Below are 24,697 nucleotides of genomic sequence, written 5' to 3'. Positions count from 1 at the left end.
GGAGAAATTGGACCTAGGTCTACCAGATACTGATGCAACTTTTCATTGAAGCAGTTACTTAAAATGTGTTCTTTCATAAACAAATTATAAAGCCCAACATAGTCACACACTTCATTTCCAGTTAACCAACCATCTAGTGTTTTTACTGAGTAGTCTACAAAATCAACCCAGGTCTGGCTCGAGGATTTTTGAGCCCCCCTGAATCTAATTCTATACTCCTCAGTGGAGAATCCAAAGCCCTCAATCAGGGTACCCTTCATGAGGTCATAAGATTCTGCATCTTTTCCAGAGAGTGTGAGGAGTCTATCCCTACACTTTCCAGTGAACATTTCCCAAAGGAGAGCACCCCAGTGAGATCTGTTCACTTTTCTGGTTACACAAGCCCTCTCAAAAGCTGTGAACCATTTGGTGATGTCATCACCATCTTCATATTTTGTTACAATCCCTTTGGGGATTTTTAGGATGTCAGGAGAATCTCTGACCCTATTTAAGTTGCTGCCACCATTGATGGGTCCTAGGCCCATCTCTTGTCTTTCCCTCTCTATGGCTAGGATCTGTCTTTCCAAAGCCAATCTTTTGGCCATCCTGGCTAACTGGATGTCCTCTTCACTGGGGCTATCCTCAGTGATTTCAGAGGTGTTGGTCTTTCCTGTGAGGGAACCAGCATCTCTGACTATTATTTTAGGAGTCAGGGTTTGAGGGACCCTGTCCTCCCTAGATAGGACTGGTAGGGGGGAATTTTCCTCCAAGTCACTATCCTCTTCCTCTGAGTTGCCACCCTCAGAGGGGTTGGCCTTTTCAAACTCTGCCAAAAGCTCCTGGAGCTGTATTTTGGTAGGTTTGAGGCCCATTGTTATTTTCTTTATTTTACAGAGTGACCTTAGCTCCCTCATCTTAAGATGGAGGTAAGGTGTGGTGTCGAGTTCCACCACAGTCACATCTGTGCTAGACATTTTGCTTCTAAAAGTTGGAATACTTTTTAAGAATCTACAACTGGTTCTAGAATCTAATTCAAACTTTTACAAACTTTTAAACTCTAAAAGAAATGCTAAACAGGATCTAACACAAGGCCCTAGCAGGTCTTTTAAGAATTTAGAAAACTTTTCAAATTGCAAAAATCAATTTCTAATGACAATTTTGGAATTTGTCGTGTGATCAGGTATTGGCTGAGTAGTCCAGCAAATGCAAAGTCTTGTACCCCACCGCTGATCCACCAATGTAGGAAGTTGGCTCTGTATGTGCTATTTCAAAGTAAGGAATAGCATGCACAGAGTCCAAGGGTTCCTCTTAGAGGTAAAATAGTGGTAAAAATAGATAATACTAATGCTCTATTTTGTGGTAGTGTGGTCGAGCAGTAGGCTTATCCAAGGAGTAGTGTTAAGCATTTGTTGTACATACACATAGACAATAAATGAGGTACACACACTCAGAGACAAATCCAGCCAATAGGTTTTTATATAGAAAAATATCTTTTCTTAGTTTATTTTAAGAACCACAGGTTCAAATTCTACATGTAATATCTCATTTGAAAGGTATTGCAGGTAAGTACTTTAGGAACTTTAAATCATCAAAATTGCATGTATACTTTTCAAGTTATTGACAAATAGCTGTTTTAAAAGTGGACACAGTGCAATTTTCACAGTTCCTGGGGGAGGTAAGTTTTTGTTAGTTTTACCAGGTAAGTAAGCCACTTACAGGGTTCAGTTCTTGGTCCAAGGTAGCCCACCGTTGGGGGTTCAGAGCAACCCCAAAGTCACCACACCAGCAGCTCAGGGCCGGTCCGGTGCAGAGTTCAAAGTGGTGCCCAAAACACATAGGCTAGAATGGAGAGAAGGGGGTGCCCCGGTTCCGGTCTGCTTGCAGGTAAGTACCCGCGTCTTCGGAGGGCAGACCAGGGGGGTTTTGTAGGGCACCGGGGGGGACACAAGTCCACACAGAAATTTCACCCTCAGCGGCGCGGGGGCGGCCGGGTGCAGTGTAGAAACCAGCGTCGGGTTCGCAATGTTAGTCTATGAGAGATCTCGGGATCTCTTCAGCGCTGCAGGCAGGCAAGGGGGGGGTTCCTCGGGGAAACCTCCACTTGGGCAAGGGAGAGGGACTCCTGGGGGTCACTTCTCCAGTGAAAGTCCGGTCCTTCAGGTCCTGGGGGCTGCGGGTGCAGGGTCTCTCCCAGGTGTCGGGACTTTAGGTTCAAAGAGTCGCGGTCAGGGGAAGCCTCGGGATTCCCTCTGCAGGCGGCGCTGTGGGGGCTCAGGGGGGACAGGTTTTGGTACTCACAGTATCAGAGTAGTCCTGGGGTCCCTCCTGAGGTGTTGGATCGCCACCAGCCGAGTCGGGGTCGCCGGGTGCAGTGTTGCAAGTCTCACGCTTCTTGCGGGGAGCTTGCAGGGATCTTTAAAGCTGCTGGAAACAAAGTTGCAGCTTTTCTTGGAGCAGGTCCGCTGTCCTCGGGAGTTTCTTGTCTTTTCGAAGCAGGGGCAGTCCTCAGAGGATGTCGAGGTCGCTGGTCCCTTCGGAAGGCGTCGCTGGAGCAGGATCTTTGGAAGGCAGGAGACAGGCCGGTGAGTTTCTGGAGCCAAGGCAGTTGTCGTCTTCTGGTCTTCCTCTGCAGGGGTTTTTCAGCTAGGCAGTCCTTCTTCTTGTAGTTGCAGGAATCTAATTTTCTAGGGTTCAGGGTAGCCCTTAAATACTAAATTTAAGGGCGTGTTTAGGTCTGGGGGGTTAGTAGCCAATGGCTACTAGCCCTGAGGGTGGGTACACCCTCTTTGTGCCTCCTCCCAAGGGGAGGGGGTCACAATCCTAACCCTATTGGGGGAATCCTCCATCTGCAAGATGGAGGATTTCTAAAAGTTAGAGTCACCTCAGCTCAGGACACCTTAGGGGCTGTCCTGACTGGCCAGTGACTCCTCCTTGTTTTTCTCATTATTTTCTCCGGCCTTGCCGCCAAAAGTGGGGCCTGGCCGGAGGGGGCGGGCAACTCCACTAGCTGGAGTGTCCTGCTGGGTTGGCACAAAGGAGGTGAGCCTTTGAGGCTCACCGCCAGGTGTGACAACTCCTGCCTGGGGGAGGTGTTAGCATCTCCACCCAGTGCAGGCTTTGTTACTGGCCTCAGAGTGACAAAGGCACTCTCCCCATGGGGCCAGCAACATGTCTCGGTTTGTGGCAGGCTGCTAAAACTAGTCAGCCTACACAGATAGTCGGTTAAGTTTCAGGGGGCACCTCTAAGGTGCCCTCTGTGGTGTATTTTACAATAAAATGTACACTGGCATCAGTGTGCATTTATTGTGCTGAGAAGTTTGATACCAAACTTCCCAGTTTTCAGTGTAGCCATTATGGTGCTGTGGAGTTCGTGTTTGACAGACTCCCAGACCATATACTCTTATGGCTACCCTGCACTTACAATGTCTAAGGTGTTGTTTGGACACTGTAGGGGCACCATGCTCATGCACTGGTACCCTCACCTATGGTATAGTGCACCCTGCCTTAGGGCTGTAAGGCCTGCTAGAGGGGTGTCTTACCTATACTGCATAGGCAGTGAGAGGCTGGCATGGCACCCTGAGGGGAGTGCCATGTCGACTGTAAGGAAATGCCTCCTTGGCATGGTTGCCCCCTGACTTTTTGCCTTTGCTGATGCTATGTTTACAATTGAAAGTGTGCTGAGGCCTGCTAACCAGGCCCCAGCACCAGTGTTCTTTCCCTAACCTGTACTTTTGTATCCACAATTGGCAGACCCTGGCATCCAGATAAGTCCCTTGTAACTGGTACTTCTAGTACCAAGGGCCCTGATGCCAAGGAAGGTCTCTAAGGGCTGCAGCATGTCTTATGCCACCCTGGAGACCTCTCACTCAGCACAGACACACTGCTTGCCAGCTTGTGTGTGCTAGTGAGGACAAAACGAGTAAGTCGACATGGCACTCCCCTCAGGGTGCCATGCCAGCCTCTCACTGCCTATGCAGTATAGGTAAGACACCCCTCTAGCAGGCCTTACAGCCCTAAGGCAGGGTGCACTATACCATAGGTGAGGGTACCAGTGCATGAGCATGGTACCCCTACAGTGTCTAAACAAAACCTTAGACATTGTAAGTGCAGGGTAGCCATAAGAGTATATGGTCTGGGAGTCTGTCAAACACGAACTCCACAGCACCATAATGGCTACACTGAAAACTGGGAAGTTTGGTATCAAACTTCTCAGCACAATAAATGCACACTGATGCCAGTGTACATTTTATTGTAAAATACACCACAGAGGGCACCTTAGAGGTGCCCCCTGAAACCTAACCGACTATCTGTGTAGGCTGACTAGTTCCAGCAGCCTGCCACACTAGAGACATGTTGCTGGCCCCATGGGGAGAGTGCCTTTGTCACTCTGAGGCCAGTAACAAAGCCTGCACTGGGTGGAGATGCTAACACCTCCCCCAGGCAGGAGCTGTGACACCTGGCGGTGAGCCTCAAAGGCTCACCCCTTTGTCACAGCCCAGCAGGGCACTCCAGCTTAGTGGAGTTGCCCGCCCCCTCCGGCCACGGCCCCCACTTTTGGCGGCAAGGCTGGAGGGAACAAAGAAAGCCACAAGGAGGAGTCACTGGCCAGTCAGGACAGCCCCTAAGGTGTCCTGAGCTGAGGTGTCTCTGACTTTTAGAAATCCTCCATCTTGCAGATGGAGGATTCCCCCAATAGGGTTAGGATTGTGACCCCCTCCCCTTGGGAGGAGGCACAAAGAGGGTGTACCCACCCTCAGGGCTAGTAGCCATTGGCTACTAACCCCCCAGACCTAAACACGCCCTTAAATTTAGTATTTAAGGGCTACCCTGAACCCTAGAAAATTAGATTCCTGCAACTACAAGAAGAAGGACTGCCTAGCTGAAAACCCCTGCAGAGGAAGACCAGAAGACGACAACTGCCTTGGCTCCAGAAACTCACCGGCCTGTCTCCTGCCTTCCAAAGATCCTGCTCCAGCGACGCCTTCCAAAGGGACCAGCGACCTCGACATCCTCTGAGGACTGCCCCTGCTTCGAAAAGACAAGAAACTCCCGAGGACAGCGGACCTGCTCCAAGAAAAGCTGCAACTTTGTTTCCAGCAACTTTAAAGAACCCTGCAAGCTCCCCGCAAGAAGCGTGAGACTTGCAACACTGCACCCGGCGACCCCGACTCGGCTGGTGGAGATCCGACACCTCAGGAGGGACCCCAGGACTACTCTGATACTGTGAGTACCAAAACCTGTCCCCCCTGAGCCCCCACAGCGCCGCCTGCAGAGGGAATCCCGAGGCTTCCCCTGACCGCGACTCTTTGAACCTAAAGTCCCGACACCTGGGAGAGACCCTGCACCCGCAGCCCCCAGGACCTGAAGGACCGGACTTTCACTGGAGGAGTGACCCCCAGGAGTCCCTCTCCCTTGATCAAGTGGAGGTTTCCCCGAGGAACCCCCCCCTTGCCTGCCTGCAGCGCTGAAGAGATCCCGAGATCTCTCATAGACTAACATTGCGAACCCGACGCTTGTTTCTACACTGCACCCGGCCGCCCCCGCGCCGCTGAGGGTGAAATTCCTGTGTGGGCTTGTGTCCCCCCCGGTGCCCTACAAAACCCCCCTGGTCTGCCCTCCGAAGACGCGGGTACTTACCTGCAAGCAGACCGGAACCGGGGCACCCCCTTCTCTCCATTCTAGCCTATGTGTTTTGGGCACCACTTTGAACTCTGCACCTGACCGGCCCTGAGCTGCTGGTGTGGGGACTTTGGGGTTGCTCTGAACCCCCAACGGTGGGCTACCTTGGACCAAGAACTGAACCCTGTAAGTGTCTTACTTACCTGGTAAAACTAACAAAAACTTACCTCCCCTAGGAACTGTGAAAATTGCACTAAGTGTCCACTTTTAAAACAGCTATTTGTCAATAACTTGAAAAGTATACATGCAATTTTTATGATTTAAAGTTCCTAAAGTACTTACCTGCAATACCTTTCGAATGAGATATTACATGTAGAATTTGAACCTGTGGTTCTTAAAATAAACTAAGAAAAGATATTTTTCTATATAAAAACCTATTGGCTGGATTTGTCTCTGAGTGTGTGTACCTCATTTATTGTCTATGTGTATGTACAACAAATGCTTAACACTACTCCTTGGATAAGCCTACTGCTCGACCACACTACCACAAAATAGAGCATTAGTATTATCTCTTTTTACCACTATTTTACCTCTAAGGGGAACCCTTGGACTCTGTGCATGCTATTCCTTACTTTGAAATAGCACATACAGAGCCAACTTCCTACATTGGTGGATCAGCGGTGGGGTACAAGACTTTGCATTTGCTGGACTACTCAGCCAATACCTGATCACACGACAAATTCCAAAATTGTCATTAGAAATTCATTTTTGCAATTTGAAAGTTTTCTAAATTCTTAAAAGTCCTGCTAGGGCCTTGTGTGTTAAGTCCCTGTTTAGCATTGTCTTTTAGAGTTTAAAAGTTTGTTAAAAGTTTGAAATTAGATTCTAGAAACAGTTTTAGATTCTTTAAAAAGTCTTCCAACTTTTAGCAAAATAATGTCTGATACAGAGATGAATGTGGTGGAACTCGACACCACACCTTACCTCCATCTTAAGATGAGGGAGCTAAGGTCTCTCTGTAATATCAAAAAAATAACCATTGGCTCCAGACCTACCAAAATTCAGCTCCAGGAGCTGTTGGCAGAGTTTGAAAAAGCCAACCCCTCTGATGATGACATCACAGAGGAAGAAATTAGTGACTTGGAGGCCAATGTCCCTCCTCCAGTCCTAAATAGGGAGAACAGGACCCCTCAAGTCCTGTCTCCAACTGTGTTAGTCAGAAATAGTGAGTCCCTCACAGGAGGGTCCCACATTTCTGAAATCACTGAGGATGCTCTCAGTGAAGATGACCTCCTGTTAGCCAGGATGGCCAAAAGATTGGCTTTAGAGAGACAGCTCCTAGCCATAGAAAGGGAAAGACAAGAGATGGGCCTAGGACCCATCAATGGTGGCAGCAATATAAATAGGGTCAGAGATTCTCCTGACATGTTAAAAATCCCCAAAGGGATTGTGACAAAATTTGAAGATGGTGATGACATCACCAAGTGGTTCACAGCTTTTGAGAGGGCTTGTGTAACCAGAAAAGTGAACAGATCTCACTGGGGTGCTCTCCTTTGGGAAATGTTCACTGGAAAGTGTAGGGATAGACTCCTCACACTCTCTGGGAAAGATGCAGAATCTTATGACCTCATGAAGGGTACCCTGATTGAGGGCTTTGGATTCTCCACTGAGGAGTACAGGATTAGGTTCAGGGGGGCTCAAAAATCCTCGAGCCAGACCTGGGTTGACTTTGTTGACTACTCAGTGAAAACACTAGATGGTTGGATTCAAGGCAGTGGTGTAAGTAATTATGATGGGCTGTACAATTTATTTGTGAAAGAACACCTATTGAGTAATTGTTTCAATGATAAACTGCATCAGCATCTGGTAGACCTAGGACCAATTTCTCCCCAAGAATTGGGAAAGAAGGCGGACCATTGGGTCAAGACAAGGGTGTCCAAGACTTCAACAGGGGGTGACCAAAAGAAAGGGGTCACAAAGACTCCCCAGGGGAAGGGTGATGAGACAACCAAAACTAAAAATAGTAAAGAGTCTTCTACAGGCCCCCAAAAACCTGCACAGGAGGGTGGGCCCAGAGCCTCTTCACAAAACAATGGGTACAAGGGTAAAAACTTTGATCCCAAAAAGGCCTGGTGTCATAGCTGTAAACAGCATGGACACCAAACTGGAGACAAGGCCTGTCCCAAGAAAGGTTCCACTCCAAACTCCCATCCAGGTAACACTGGTATGGCTAGTCTCCAAGTGGGATCAACAGTGTGCCCAGAGCAAATCAGGGTCCACACTGAAGCTACTCTAGTTTCTGAGGGTGGGGTGGATTTAGCCACACTAGCTGTCTGGCCGCCTAACATGCAAAAATACAGACAGCAACTCTTAATTAATGGGACTAGAATAGAGGGCCTGAGGGATACAGGTGCCAGTGTCACCATGGTGACAGAGAAACTGGTTTCCCCTGGCCAATACCTGACTGGAAAAACTTACACAGTCACCAACGCTGACAATCAGAGAAAAGTACATCCCATGGCAATGGTTACTTTAGAATGGGGAGGGGTCAAGGGCCTGAAACAGGTGGTGGTCTCCTCAAATATCCCAGTGGACTGTCTGCTTGGAAATGACCTGGAGTCCTCAGCATGGGCTGGGGTAGAACTAAAAACCCATGCAGCAATGCTGGGTATCCCTGAACTGGTGTGTGTGAAAACAAGAGCACAGTGCAAGGCACAGGGTGAACAAGTAGAGCTGGAGTCTGGAAGAATGGCCCAGCCTACCAAGAGGAAAGGAAAGTCAGTTGGGAAACCAACTGCAACACAGCAAAAGAAAGGGAACCTCTCTTCTCAGGAAGAAGTTCTGCCCTCTGAGGGAACTGAGCCTTTGGAGCTTGAACCTTATCAGGTTGAGCTCTTAGGCCCAGGGGGACCCTCAAGGGAGGAGCTGTGTAAGGGACAAGAAACCTGTCCCTCTCTTGAAGGCCTTAGGCAGCAAGCTGCTGAAGAGTCCAAAGGCAAGAAAAATGGAACGCATAGGGTCTATTGGGAAGATGGACTCCTGTACACTGAGGCCAGAGACCCCAAACCTGGTGCCACTAGGAGAGTGGTAGTGCCTCAGCTGTTCAGAGAGTTCATCCTAACATTGGCCCATGACATTCCCCTTGCTGGACATTTGGGACAAACCAAGACGTGGGAGAGGTTAGTCAACCACTTCTACTGGCCCAATATGTCCAACATGGTTAAGGAGTTTTGCCTCTCCTGCCCCACCTGTCAAGCCAGTGGTAAGACAGGTGGGCATCCAAAGGCCCCCCTCATTCCACTTCCAGTGGTGGGGGTTCCCTTTGAAAGAGTGGGTGTGGACATAGTTGGTCCACTAGAACCTCCCACAGCCTCAGGAAATCTGTATATCCTGGTAGTAGTGGATCATGCTACCAGGTATCCTGAAGCTATTCCCCTTAGGTCGACTACTGCCCCTGCAGTAGCCAAGGCCCTCATTGGTATTTTTACCAGAGTGGGTTTCCCTAAGGAGGTGGTGTCTGACAGAGGTACCAACTTCATGTCAGCATACCTAAAGCACATGTGGAATGAGTGTGGAGTGACTTATAAATTCACTACACCTTACCATCCACAAACTAATGGCTTAGTTGAGAGATTCAACAAGACATTAAAGGGCATGATCATGGGGCTCCCAGAAAAACTCAAAAGGAGATGGGATGTCCTCCTGCCATGTCTGCTTTTCGCTTACAGGGAGGTGCCACAGAAGGGAGTAGGATTCTCACCCTTTGAACTTCTGTTTGGTCATCCTGTAAGGGGACCACTTGCCCTTGTTAAAGAAGGCTGGGAGAGACCTCTCCATGAGCCTAAACAGGACATAGTGGACTATGTACTTGGCCTTCGCTCTAGAATGGCAGAGTACATGGAAAAGGCAACCAAAAACCTTGAGGCCAGCCAACAACTCCAGAAGTTTTGGTATGACCAAAAGGCTGCACTGGTTGAGTTCCAACCAGGGCAGAAAGTCTGGGTTCTGGAGCCTGTGGCTCCCAGGGCACTCCAGGACAAATGGAGTGGCCCTTACCCAGTGCTAGAGAGGAAGAGTCAGGTCACCTACCTGGTGGACCTGGGCACAAGCAGGAGCCCCAAGAGGGTGATCCATGTGAACCGCCTTAAGCTCTTCCATGACAGGGCTGATGTGAATCTGTTAATGGTAACAGATGAGGATCAGGAGGCAGAGAGTGAACCTCTCCCTGATCTTCTGTCATCAGACCCAAAAGATGGCACAGTAGATGGAGTGATCTACTCAGACACCCTCTCTGGCCAACAGCAAGCTGATTGTAGGAGAGTCCTACAACAGTTTCCTGAACTCTTCTCCTTAACCCCTGGTCAGACACACCTGTGTACCCATGATGTGGACACAGGAGACAGCATGCCTGTCAAAAATAAAATCTTTAGACAATCTGACCATGTTAAGGAAAGCATCAAGGTGGAAGTCCACAAGATGCTGGAATTGGGAGTAATTGAGCGCTCTGACAGCCCCTGGGCTAGCCCAGTGGTCTTAGTCCCCAAACCTCACACCAAAGATGGAAAGAAAGAGATGAGGTTTTGTGTGGACTACAGAGGGCTCAATTCTGTCACCAAGACAGATGCCCATCCAATTCCAAGAGCTGATGAGCTCATAGACAAATTAGGTGCTGCCAAATTCTTAAGTACCTTTGACTTGACAGCAGGGTACTGGCAAATAAAAATGGCACCTGGAGCAAAAGAGAAAACAGCATTCTCCACACCTGATGGGCATTATCAGTTTACTGTTATGCCCTTTGGTTTAAAGAATGCCCCTGCCACCTTCCAAAGGTTGGTGAATCAAGTCCTTGCTGGCTTGGAGTCATTTAGCACAGCTTATCTTGATGATATTGCTGTCTTTAGCTCCACCTGGCAGGATCACCTGGTCCACCTGAAGAAGGTTTTGAAGGCTCTGCAATCTGCAGGCCTCTCTATCAAGGCATCCAAATGCCAGATAGGGCAGGGAACTGTGGTTTACTTGGGACACCTTGTAGGTGGAGGCCAAGTTCAGCCACTCCAACCCAAGATCCAGACTATTCTGGACTGGGTAGCTCCAAAAACCCAGACTCAAGTCAGGGCATTCCTTGGCTTGACTGGGTATTACAGGAGGTTTGTGAAGGGATATGGATCCATTGTGACAGCCCTCACTGAACTCACCTCCAAGAAAATGCCCAAGAAAGTGAACTGGACTGTGGAATGCCAACAGGCCTTTGACACCCTGAAACAAGCAATGTGCTCAGCACCAGTTCTAAAAGCTCCAGATTATTCTAAGCAGTTCATTGTGCAGACTGATGCCTCTGAACATGGGATAGGGGCAGTTTTGTCCCAAACAAATGATGATGGCCTTGACCAGCCTGTTGCTTTCATTAGCAGGAGGTTACTCCCCAGGGAGCAGCGTTGGAGTGCCATTGAGAGGGAGGCCTTTGCTGTGGTTTGGTCCCTGAAGAAGCTGAGACCATACCTCTTTGGGACTCACTTCCTAGTTCAAACTGACCACAGACCTCTCAAATGGCTGATGCAAATGAAAGGTGAAAATCCTAAACTGTTGAGGTGGTCCATCTCCCTACAGGGAATGGACTTTATAGTGGAACACAGACCTGGGACTGCCCATGCCAATGCAGATGGCCTTTCCAGGTTCTTCCACTTAGAAAATGAAGACTCTCTTGGGAAAGGTTAGTCTCATCCTCTTTCGTTTGGGGGGGGGTTGTGTAAGGAAATGCCTCCTTGGCATGGTTGCCCCCTGACTTTTTGCCTTTGCTGATGCTATGTTTACAATTGAAAGTGTGCTGAGGCCTGCTAACCAGGCCCCAGCACCAGTGTTCTTTCCCTAACCTGTACTTTTGTATCCACAATTGGCAGACCCTGGCATCCAGATAAGTCCCTTGTAACTGGTACTTCTAGTACCAAGGGCCCTGATGCCAAGGAAGGTCTCTAAGGGCTGCAGCATGTCTTATGCCACCCTGGAGACCTCTCACTCAGCACAGACACACTGCTTGCCAGCTTGTGTGTGCTAGTGAGGACAAAACGAGTAAGTCGACATGGCACTCCCCTCAGGGTGCCATGCCAGCCTCTCACTGCCTATGCAGTATAGGTAAGACACCCCTCTAGCAGGCCTTACAGCCCTAAGGCAGGGTGCACTATACCATAGGTGAGGGTACCAGTGCATGAGCATGGTACCCCTACAGTGTCTAAACAAAACCTTAGACATTGTAAGTGCAGGGTAGCCATAAGAGTATATGGTCTGGGAGTCTGTCAAACACGAACTCCACAGCACCATAATGGCTACACTGAAAACTGGGAAGTTTGGTATCAAACTTCTCAGCACAATAAATGCACACTGATGCCAGTGTACATTTTATTGTAAAATACACCACAGAGGGCACCTTAGAGGTGCCCCCTGAAACCTAACCGACTATCTGTGTAGGCTGACTAGTTCCAGCAGCCTGCCACACTAGAGACATGTTGCTGGCCCCATGGGGAGAGTGCCTTTGTCACTCTGAGGCCAGTAACAAAGCCTGCACTGGGTGGAGATGCTAACACCTCCCCCAGGCAGGAGCTGTGACACCTGGCGGTGAGCCTCAAAGGCTCACCCCTTTGTCACAGCCCAGCAGGGCACTCCAGCTTAGTGGAGTTGCCCGCCCCCTCCGGCCACGGCCCCCACTTTTGGCGGCAAGGCTGGAGGGAACAAAGAAAGCCACAAGGAGGAGTCACTGGCCAGTCAGGACAGCCCCTAAGGTGTCCTGAGCTGAGGTGTCTCTGACTTTTAGAAATCCTCCATCTTGCAGATGGAGGATTCCCCCAATAGGGTTAGGATTGTGACCCCCTCCCCTTGGGAGGAGGCACAAAGAGGGTGTACCCACCCTCAGGGCTAGTAGCCATTGGCTACTAACCCCCCAGACCTAAACACGCCCTTAAATTTAGTATTTAAGGGCTACCCTGAACCCTAGAAAATTAGATTCCTGCAACTACAAGAAGAAGGACTGCCTAGCTGAAAACCCCTGCAGAGGAAGACCAGAAGACGACAACTGCCTTGGCTCCAGAAACTCACCGGCCTGTCTCCTGCCTTCCAAAGATCCTGCTCCAGCGACGCCTTCCAAAGGGACCAGCGACCTCGACATCCTCTGAGGACTGCCCCTGCTTCGAAAAGGCAAGAAACTCCCGAGGACAGCGGACCTGCTCCAAGAAAAGCTGCAACTTTGTTTCCAGCAACTTTAAAGAACCCTGCAAGCTCCCCGCAAGAAGCGTGAGACTTGCAACACTGCACCCGGCGACCCCGACTCGGCTGGTGGAGATCCGACACCTCAGGAGGGACCCCAGGACTACTCTGATACTGTGAGTACCAAAACCTGTCCCCCCTGAGCCCCCACAGCGCCGCCTGCAGAGGGAATCCCGAGGCTTCCCCTGACCGCGACTCTTTGAACCTAAAGTCCCGACACCTGGGAGAGACCCTGCACCCGCAGCCCCCAGGACCTGAAGGACCGGACTTTCACTGGAGGAGTGACCCCCAGGAGTCCCTCTCCCTTGATCAAGTGGAGGTTTCCCCGAGGAACCCCCCCCTTGCCTGCCTGCAGCGCTGAAGAGATCCCAAGATCTCTCATAGACTAACATTGCGAACCCGACGCTTGTTTCTACACTGCACCCGGCCGCCCCCGCGCCGCTGAGGGTGAAATTCCTGTGTGGGCTTGTGTCCCCCCCGGTGCCCTACAAAACCCCCCTGGTCTGCCCTCCGAAGACGCGGGTACTTACCTGCAAGCAGACCGGAACCGGGGCACCCCCTTCTCTCCATTCTAGCCTATGTGTTTTGGGCACCACTTTGAACTCTGCACCTGACCGGCCCTGAGCTGCTGGTGTGGGGACTTTGGGGTTGCTCTGAACCCCCAACGGTGGGCTACCTTGGACCAAGAACTGAACCCTGTAAGTGTCTTACTTACCTGGTAAAACTAACAAAAACTTACCTCCCCTAGGAACTGTGAAAATTGCACTAAGTGTCCACTTTTAAAACAGCTATTTGTCAATAACTTGAAAAGTATACATGCAATTTTTATGATTTAAAGTTCCTAAAGTACTTACCTGCAATACCTTTCGAATGAGATATTACATGTAGAATTTGAACCTGTGGTTCTTAAAATAAACTAAGAAAAGATATTTTTCTATATAAAAACCTATTGGCTGGATTTGTCTCTGAGTGTGTGTACCTCATTTATTGTCTATGTGTATGTACAACAAATGCTTAACACTACTCCTTGGATAAGCCTACTGCTCGACCACACTACCACAAAATAGAGCATTAGTATTATCTCTTTTTACCACTATTTTACCTCTAAGGGGAACCCTTGGACTCTGTGCATGCTATTCCTTACTTTGAAATAGCACATACAGAGCCAACTTCCTACATCGACTTACTCGTTTTGTCCTCACTAGCACACACAAGCTGGCAAGCAGTGTGTCTGTGCTGAGTGAGAGGTCTCCAGGGTGGCATAAGACATGCTGCAGCCCTTAGAGACCTTCCTTGGCATCAGGGCCCTTGGTACTAGAAGTACCAGTTACAAGGGACTTATCTGGATGCCAGGGTCTGCCAATTGTGGATACAAAAGTACATTTTAGGTGAAGGAACACTGGTGCTGGGGCCTGGTTAGCAGGGTCCCAGCACTCTTCTCAGTCAAGTCAGCATCAGTATCAGGCAAAAAGTGGGGGGTAACTGCAACAGGGAGCCATTTCTTTACACAGACTGATAGTGCTCGGTTCAGTCTTTCCACCTTATCATTTTGTATCCTGGTAGATATTCCACAGTGATGTCGACTGAGGAGTAGATTGTTTAGTCCCATAACAGGTGCACCTCTTCTGGCAGAGGCACCTCTTCTGACAGAGGCTAGGTCCTCCTTCCTCACTCCGTGGTGATGAGAAACATTGACGCTGTACTGTCTTTTTGATGAGATCTGCTTATCAAGCTAGTCTCAGGAGGAACAACTGTGGGCCCACATTATGACTCGTAATTCCAGGATGTTGAAGTGGAGCATCTTTTCTGCCTCTGACTAGAGGACTCTGATCAACAGTATCTGCATGCGAGCTCACAGGACCTCCATGGGTGCATCTATCATTAGCATTAACTTGTCTGATGAAGGATTGGATGACAGACCTGCAATGATATTTGTGGGGAATCTCCACCTTAACAGCACCTGCTTGAGGAATCTTTTCACTTGGAATGTGCCATCTCACAAGCCATGAATCTGCTTCCACTGACTGCCCGGTTCTGCCTGTAAGGGTCTCATCTCAGGCCTGAAAAAGGTCATTAGACGTATGCAGGTTGACATCAGGTTGAGAACAGAATGGTAAAGCCAGACATTGATTGAACTATGGCAAAAAAGGTCTATGCCATGACTTGGAGTTTTATTGCAATGTCTACTAAAGGAAAGGCCTTTCCCAGCTGCATGCCAGTACTGCTCTCAAGAACTGAAGTCTCATCTCTGGTTCTATAGAGGACTTGAAGATGTCTAGTGTCGGTCCTAGTCTATGAAACAGATTGATGTATACAGCTGTAGAAGCTTTTGTCTCTTACCTTGATGTGGCAGTCATCGAACTACAGCTCTATTTTATGATCCTGCCACCGCAGGAGGGCAGAAACTGACAGTAGGCCTAATGGAAGTACCCTGAATTATTAGTGCTACACCACCACTAAAAAGCAGAGGTACTTCCTGTGTTTCCGGTTTATACTTATGTGGAAGGTCATGAAGGTCCTAGGATGATGATGGGAAATGATTCAAGGAAGTGAATATACGAACATCTGAATGCTGTGAAAGTGAATATTAAAACCCTATAAAATTGGGCAGCCGCTGCTCCTAGCTAGACTCCATTTAGCTGGTTTCTGCAACAGGTCACTGGCCTGGCTAACAAACACTGACTGCCAACTGGTAGCAAATGTCTTACTTTGAATCATTCAGCAAAGTACAGTTCAGCAATGTTGCTCAGGGCATTGGCCAGGGGCCTATTTTTATATTTCAACTTCCCCCTTGGCCCGTCTGATTCAGTTGCTTGCAGATGCATTCTATATATCTGCGTGAGATGGAGAGGATCCTTCCGGCTGGAGAGATCAGAGTGGGACTATTAACAGCCACTCTCAGCCGTGGATGTCTACATGAGCTAGGACAGACTCCAATTAAAAAGAAGAAATTGTGAAATCTTGCTATAGCAATGAAACTACAATGTGGAGTCAATTTGTGACCAGAATCATGGGACCAGTAACAAAAGTAAACAATTTTGAAGGTCAAAACTGATTCACAGGTGACTCAAATCTAGAATACAGTACCAGCAGAACTGAACAATACTTTATAAGCAGAATTACAAAACCAGAAGGATTTATGTTGGAGTACAATGAGCTTACATATAAAGTGGTCACAACCGGAACCATAGCGTCCATATGGACAAACTATAATGGGAACAATAAAGATTTAGGGGCGTTACAATGGTGGCTGTTGTTACAATGACTGCTAATATTGAAGGTTTTCAATTCTCAGTTCTTAAAAAGATCATTTAACATGATTTAGAAGTAGCTCCTCCAGCATTTTGTATCCCTCCCATCCTTTTCTCTATCTGAATCCTAATACTTCAAAGGGTGCTGTGCATACCGAATAACCCCTTTCCATCATGCTTTTGTTTAGTATTGCATCCAACGAACACACAAGGAACACTAGGCTTCTCAAGGTGTACACAACATGCACTCCTCCACGTAAGCCACACAACTGGTTAACCGTGCACCGACATGTCACAGTGCATGCATGACACTTAGCTCCTCAAGAATGAGGTGCCAGGAGTAGTTCACTAACATTATAGCACAGAATGAGTTTTCCTTAATGCCTAGCAATGTCCAAGCATTTCACAAAAGAGGTCACTGGATCCTCTTTACACGTGATCAACCAGCTACATGACCACCAGGTTAAACCACGGAATGTGCATCTGAAAGGCTTGCTTGATTACTATAGCTAGAGCCCAGAGGCTGCTCAACTAACCAAGCTCTGCAAACCCTTCCTACCTGTACAGAACTGCAGTACCATTTCTAGTGCTTGCTCCATTGACGATGGAAATACCCTTTAAACAAGTCCTTCAAAAAACATTTGATCCCTCTGAAAGCACATGCAGCCTAGCATCTAGAATCCCCAAATGCAAGCACAACCACTTGAAGCTCAGCCGTACCTCTCAAAAATAGCTCTCAATCCAAACAAAGTTCTCCTACAAAACTGCATGTCTAATATACAAGAGTTTCAATCCTACGTTGCACCCTGACTGCAACCGGGGCTCCCTCCTCATCAGAAGTAAAAAAAAAAAAACATTTTATATTAGAAGACTTTTCTTTCAAGAAGGAAAGAAAAAAAGTGTGCCCCTGCATTTTCTCTGAATATGTCCCAAAGCTATAGAAGGATTTGCGACCGCCACTAGAGCAGCTTCTTTTACTTTTTGGGGGGCTGATTGAAGAGTGTCCCATTATGTAAATACTCTGGAAGTCCTTCTCGAGGAGTGGCCTCCAATCAAGGTCACCTACCTATGCTCACTCATAAATGAATGGTGGAACTCCTCACCCAGAATGATTTGATTGTCTGGTCTCCGATCACTCACGCTCAGCTTACCCCTCCTAACTCAATCTCTCTTTCTAGGTGAAATGCTTGAAAGCCACGATCGCACCTTATGTTTTAAAATTATATGGATGCAGCTTACATGCCCCTCTTCTGTCTGGTGGTCAATTTAACATCTGTTCCCATTGACCACGCCCCGTTCAAAATAAAAAAAAGCACGGCCTACTGCAAACAAGTAAAACGTATTATTGATTATCATCTTGCAAGATTTCTACACTTCTACTTCACTCTATTACAGAATTCTAATCATTTTCATGCCTTTGCTGTTCCTTTCAATTGCATCCAATCTCATTATGCGGACAGGTCCCTGAATAGATGCTGTGTATGTTGTCATCTCTATTCGCTTGCAACAGAAGTACATCTCTCCGAAGCCCTAAGGGTGTAGCCTATGCTCATATAAAACTGCTGATAAATAATGGCCATGACTGCGGTTTAATTCAATGCTTTCTCAAAATATTCGGTTCAATTTTGGAGCTTTTTGTTTCATTTTCTTGCCTTTAAATCTTATCTTCTGCTGGTCTGGTCTCTTGTTTATCGTGCCATCAGCATACTCTGTGTTACCCGAAATATTTTGTCCTTGTAGCTTACACTGACTGTTTATTAAAGAGGAGGAATAAAAGTGTCTGAGCTGGAAAACCGCTACTAAATAAATGTTTTCTGTAGCTCTCGACTTATGAGGTAGATAACTCTTGAACAATACTTTGTTAGGCACAAAGAGACAAGATGTATATTCTATGGCATGAGTCGTCTCATATGTGGAGCACACTGTGCACAATAACCGGGAGCAGAGTCACTCAAAGAAAAACAGTAAGCAAACCAAACATGGACTCAGAGAAAGGCTCAACAAGGTGACCAGGCTGACTCAACCAGAGACTTTCAACAGTGGTCCAGGAACATCTTGCAAAGCTAGCACTCTAGTAACAGACCACAGTGTGTCAACAGAAGTTGGGAAGGATTTCCATAAGCAATCAAGGCACTGGAACCACAGGAGTCTTCCAGCGTTTCTCCTTACTCACCTTACTGAACGGGATCCCATATTTCTTCAGAATGAAGGGAGAGATGAGGGTCATTTTGTGGCGGAGGAAAGCCTCACAGTTCTGAGCGCTTCCAGGAAAAAAGCCTGCAATGCAAGAAAAAGGGCGGGTTGAAAAGGCGAGCAATTCAACTCTTCTGACACAGAGACACAACCTGTGCCCTCATGAAGGCAAGTGATAAGTATATATGAAGAAGTGCTCCAGAGAAGCTCTAATTTCGAACACCAATCAAATCAGCAATAATGCTATTTTATTGTTGTTGCTAAAACTTGCAGAAAGACAACCTCCCCCCTCCTTTCACAGTCTAGAGATCACAGGAGTGGCTGTACAAAACTGCTTAGCAAGGCAAGTCAGGGAGTGCATGGACATCAACAAGCCGTTTCAAATTAAGTAATACATGAACTGTGTGTTCTACTAGTGTGCCATGTGAGTCCACTGGTTGGTGTGGCAAACGCCATTCAGAAACAGACACCAGACAGACAGACGAATCAGACCAAAAGCAGTTTACCTTTGGCAAGTCGTTCCAATCTCTTTCCATGCTCAGGGGGGACGCAGTACCTGAAATAAACAGAGTCAGCTTAAGTCATTGATCCCAGCAGGTTGCAGAAGACAGTGCTGGGATACCCAGGATCACAAAGCAGAGGGAAAACAGAAATGGAGGTTTAAACAACTTTAGGAGGCATCTCTAACCTCTACAGGATCTCTGAATTCTTAGATATTACGCTATCGCCACCTATGGGCAGGATCCTGGGAAAAGCGTCTAAACTGAGAAACATCCAGTTCTTTCTCATTATTCTTTCCATAAAACATACTGATCTAGAGGGAGCAACTTCAGTTTTTTTTATTTGATATAAAGTACATTAAAATGCTTTTATACGCTGAAAAGATCGAAGGCTTCAAAAATCTAACTATAAATCACTATAACAAACAAAAAAAAGAATGCAGACTGTGAGCCGATAGGCATCACTTTCACTCAGAAACTTTTTTTTAATGGACATTTTTAGCTTCCACTCTACTAAAGCAGTGTCAATGAGGGGAGTTCGCTATGCTGATCGGTTTGGAGTACGGTTGCACGCTACTGCACTGATTTATGTGCTTCTAAGTTTAAATGGAAGACATGTTTATAAATGTATAGAAAATGATCCATGATGTTAAACAGAGACCACAAGTTCCTTTCGATCATGGGAATCTCGTCAATATTCATAAACATTTGGATACCAGGCTTATCCCACCACAAGAATAGTATTAAGTTACAGGCACAAGTAAGTTTCAGGAGTTTATTCGAGAACAGCAGGACTAAGCAAGGGACGCTCCTCCATCTACAATCGCTCCTCTCCCTTCCACCCACCGTCATTTCACCACCCCTCGCGATCGGTCTACGATCGCATTCCACGAGCGCATGAAGCAAATGTGCCACCTGGAATGCCAACACTCGAACGAAGAACAACCCAACACATCTCCACCCTTACACAAGAACCCTGATTTTTCAATACATACATCTGCTATAACTAATTCCTTCACAAAAATGTACCATCACCCCTGGCACTCGCGGTGGAGGGGGCCTGCAAACAGAGGCTGCAGGTGGCGTCTGAGTCCACAATGGACAAGTCCAAGGTGGGTTTTGTCTCTGGAGGGCCGGGGCACCACGCATGCACCACACCCTAGGTGACCACTTCCTTTGAGGAGTGGGCACCACCCAGTCCCAGAATTCCGAAATCCGCCACACACAAGATGGTGGAACCCCTGAGGTTGATGTTAGAAATGGGTCTTTGGTTGGCAGTCAGGTTACCCCCTGTCCAAGCAAAGACCCTCACTCTAGTCACGGTAAGTCACACACAATCCAAATTATCCTGTGCCCACCCTCTGGTAGCTTAGCACTGAGCAGTCAGGCTTAACTTAGAAGGCAATGTGTAAAGTATTTGTGCAATAAATCATGAAATAACACCGTATAAACAACACAAAAATATACCACACAGGTTTTGAAAAATATAAAATATTTATCTGCGTGGAATAAGGTCAAAAACTATCAAGGTTTGATAAGTACAAGTTGGAATATCACTTTTGTAATGATAGTCTCTAGTTCTTAAAAAGCAATAAGTGTCTCTTTCAAACACAAAGTACCTGGTTTGTGTCTAAATCATCGGTACAGGACCGCAGAGGAGGAGATGCGTGGCAAACGGGGAGATGTGCGTCGGTTTCTCCGGGTGCACACAGACGATGCGTTGATGCTTTTTCACACAACAAGGGCTTTGCGTCGATTTCCGGTGCACAGACTTGGATCCTCTTCAGGTTGCGGGGTATTTGGACGCCCCGGGGATGATGCGGAGAAATCCTGGGCGTGCAGGGCGAAGTCACCGGAGCTGTGTTGATCTGGTGGGCGATGCGGGGGAATTTCTGTCACACGGCAGGTGCTACACAGATTCCTCTCGCAGGAAATCCGGCTGCGTTTTTCCAGCTCGGCTATGTGTCGATCCGGTGGGCTGTGTGAAAGTTCCAGTTGCAACGCTGAGACTGCGTCAATCTCCTCTCGGGGAGCCGGGCTGCGTCATTCCAGTTCGGCGTGCAGTGATTTTCTCACAGCAATGCAGGCGGTGTGTTGATTTTCGCCGCACAAGGAGTTCTTTGCAGAGATTAAGTCTTTTTGACCCTGAGACTTCAGAAAACAGGAGGCAAGCTCAATCCAAGCCCTTAGACAGCACTGCTCAGCAGAGCCAGAGGGCAGCAAGGCAGCAGGGAAACAGCAAGGCAGCAGTCCTTTACAGCAAAGCAGTCGGGTGAGTCCTCTGGGAAGCCAGGCAGCTTCTCTTGGCAGGTTGCAAGTTCAGGTTCAGAGTTCCTTTCCCAGTAGGTATCTTGTCAAGAAGTGTCTGAGTTGGTAGGGTCAGAGGCCCAGTTTAAATACCCATATGTGCCTTTGAAGTGGGGGAGACTTCAAAGAGTGGCTTAGAAGTGCACAAGGTCCCCTTTCAGTTCCATCCTGTCTGCCAGGGCCCCAGGAGGGGGGTTGGCAGTCCATTGGGTAAGGGCAGGCTGTCCTTTGACATGCAAGTGTCGGATCATCCACCCTCCCATCCCTGGAAGACCCATTCAGTATGCAGATGTGTGCAGGTGTGACTGAGCATCCTGTGTTTGGGGTTGTCTAAGTAAAATACACAGCGGGGCTGTCAACTAACCCAGCCAGATGTGGATTCTAAGGCACGAAGTGCAAAGAAATGCTCACTTTCTAAAAGAGGCATTTCTGAAATAGTAATATCAAATCCAACTTCACCAGTGAGCAGTATTTGGTATTACCATTCTGGCCATACTACATATTACCCTGTTACTCCTTTCAGATCAGAATCTACCACTCAAACAGTATATGAGGGTAGCCCTAATGCTAGCCTATGGTAGGAGCAGACCTCACAGCAGTGAAAAACGAATTTAGGAGTTTTACACTACCAGGACATATAAACTACACAGGTACATGCCCTGCCTTTTCTCTACATAGCACCCTGCCCTATGGGTTACCTAGGACCTACCTTAGCAGTCATTTATTTGTAGAAAAAAGAAAATTTAAGGCTTGGCAAGTACTTTTAAATGCCAAGTCGAACTGGCAGTGAAACTGCACACACAGGCCTTGCAATGGCAGACCGGAGACATGGTTAAGGGGCTACTTATCTGGGTGGCACAAACAGTGCTGCAGGCCCTGGGCACATGTAGTACACTTTACTAAGGACTTGTCTAAATTAAATAAGCCAATTGGGCATGAGCCAATGTCACCATGTTTTAAGGGAGAGAGAGCATATGCACTTTGCGCAATTTACAACTCTAACCAGTGCTAGAGTCCTAAAACCAGCAATAACAGTGTCAAAAAGTGGAGGGAGGCAGGCAAAAAGATAGGGGTGACGGCCCTAAGGCTGTCAGGTCTAACAGCTGTGTTCAATGCAGGCTTGTCACCCCAGATGTGTGTCCAGCTTGCAAATGCACCACGCCTCCTGCTTAGATAATTTTCCCGCCTGTCCAGGTGCCAAATGGGTATTGGGGCAGGTGGGGTCAGCAACTCCCTTCTGAGAGAAGCCAGACCTGCATACCAAGGGGAGTGGGCTTCTTTGAAACTCCCCTGCCTTGGAATGCAGATTTGCAGGACATCCTGTTGAGAGGGGTGTGTTAACACCCATGCCAGAGCAAGCTTTGTATCTGACTGCCCGAGAGCAAAGGCTCTCAACTTTGGGGGTCAGAAACTTGTCTGTTGGTGGCAGACTGGGAAACCAGTCTGTCAGCGCAACAGCAGTTGGTAGGTTTTCAGGGGGAACCTCTGAGGTGCCCTCTGGGTGCATGTATTCATAAATCCATCACTGGAATCAGAAAGGGTTTATTAACACAAGTTGATTGATACCAAACATCCCTATTTTCAGTGAAGCCATCATGTAGCCGGGGAACTCATATTGACCAAGTGTCCAGCACACGTATTTAAAATGGCTTCCCGGTTCACTTACTAGGTCTAAGAATTGACAAAGACATAATAGGGGCATATTTGCTCGTTGAGATATGCCCCCACCTGTAATTTGTTGCACCCTGCCTTGGGGCTGTAAGGCCTGCTGTAGTGGTGACTTACAAATATTACAGTCCGTGTTAGGAGACATGGCACACAAATGTGCGCCATGTCCTATTTTCACTTTCTGGAGCACCTGGTCATGCAGCCTGCAGTGGCAGTCCGTTGTGTTACAGCTCTTGGGGGACCTCTTTTAGTAGCCCTGCCCTAGGTACCAGAGGCATCATTTAATAGGGACTTACAGAGGTGCTCCAGGCCTTACTACTTGGGGATCCAGTGACCAGGTGTCTTGTTTTGCGGAGGGAACACTGGCACTGGGGATCTGGTTAGCAGAAAGAAAGTGCACTTCAGTCAAAGTTGCATCACAAGTGTGTGTGTGTTGGGGGGGGGGGGGGAGATGGGGGAGCCAAAGCAACCAAAACTCAGTTTCCTATACCCGACTCAATGTGCTGGCTGACTTATATCGACCCACCTGCCACCACGGACAGGTTTCTGATCCCCTGGAGGTCAAAGCCCATGCTCTCAGAAGTCAGAAACAATGCCTGCTCCAGAGGAAGGTGTTCGCACCTCCTCCAGCAGGATGGCTAGTGAATTTGCATTCCAAGGCCATGCGACCTCAGCTTTCCCCAGATCTGGGAGAGGCCACCCCCTGCCATGAGGCCCATTTGGCACTAGGACAGGCGGGAAATTGTGCAAGGAGGCGTGCTGGACTACCAGGCTAGTCACACCTCTAAGGTGGGCAGTCTGATGTGCTCCACGAAAGAAGGGTTCCACCATCTTGTGTTTGGTAGAATTAGGAATTCTGGGACAGAGTTATGCACACTCCCCAGAGGAAGCAGTTATATACAGGGCGTAGTCAACCCAGGGTTAAGTAGCCCATTAGCTACTATCCTACACTCCCCTAAAAGCCCATAAACTTAGTATTCAGGTGCCCCCCGGCACCAGGAACTTCGATTCATCTGACTTAAGGAGGAGGACAAAGATGAGCCAACCAATGCGAGAACTGTGGATCAGCCTGGACTTTTGGCTCCAAGCCCTGCCTACCTGCAGGTACAACTGCATGATCCCGACTCGTCCTGCAGCAGTGCATCTCCAAAAAGCCTTGGAGGGCTGCCAGCACTTCACAAACCAGTCAGCATCTCCTTTTGAGTGGAGGAGCCACTTCCCTGCAACCTGCAGGCACCGACCGTAATGTCTGGTCTACTGATCTACTTATCACCAAGCCCACAGACGCAGAAGTCACCCAGAAAGAGGTCACCGTGCTCCAGGACGACAGTCCCGTTTCCCCAGCAGGTTTGGAGACGCCAAGCCCATCAGGAGTCGCTTTGCACGAATACCTGGGTTAACAGAGCTGTTGCAAGCACCAAGGCTTGCTTGTGTCTGACCCAGACATCACCACCGCAAAAAGATGACCTTCCCACGAGGGACAACTGAATCAACAAGGCTGCCCACAAGAGTGGCCTGACTGTCATTTTTTCTTCCCCCTCTTTAGGTCTAACCAAGAACCGTGAGTGTCTTTGACACAAAGGACAAGCTAACCAAGACCCTCTGCACCTGAGCACCCCAGCTCAAGACCACGACTACCAATGTGTCCCTCTTGCACCCAGCACCCTCACGAACTGACCTCCCTGTTGGGAGCTCCCAGACTTGTCCTCAAGTCCTACTCTGCAGCCTGTTTCTAGATTACCCCCCCTTTTCACCAACCATTCTGTGTGCAGTATGCAATATACCCAACCCAACTAGCACCTCTGGACACAGAAACTCCAGGGCAGGTAATCCCTGCTGGTGTTTCCCGCAACCTTGACCTCCCTAGCACCCTAAGACCTCAAGGGGACCCCCAGATTCCAACTGCAATTCCCTGTATGCAGTACA

The 24,697-nt window shown here is 48.2% G+C and overlaps 1 protein-coding gene across 1 annotated transcript in view; it reads right to left on the bottom strand.

The window, feature by feature from the left end:
* The window catches only part of KDM4A (lysine demethylase 4A), a 460,608-nt gene that overhangs the window by 340,185 nt on the left and 95,726 nt on the right, over window positions 1-24,697 (bottom strand). The window contains exons 6-7 of the mRNA XM_069227816.1: window positions 18,803-18,852; window positions 18,277-18,380 (exon numbers count right to left, since the gene is read on the bottom strand). Of these exons, the coding sequence (XP_069083917.1) occupies window positions 18,277-18,380; window positions 18,803-18,852 (154 nt within the window). The remainder of the gene's footprint in view (window positions 1-18,276; window positions 18,381-18,802; window positions 18,853-24,697) is intronic.

This window comes from Pleurodeles waltl, chromosome 4_1, assembly GCF_031143425.1.
Source record: "Pleurodeles waltl isolate 20211129_DDA chromosome 4_1, aPleWal1.hap1.20221129, whole genome shotgun sequence".
Taxonomy (NCBI): Eukaryota; Metazoa; Chordata; class Amphibia; order Caudata; family Salamandridae; genus Pleurodeles; species Pleurodeles waltl.
The sequence above is the reverse complement of the archived record's forward strand: the minus strand, read 5'-3'. Positions and strand labels throughout refer to the sequence as shown.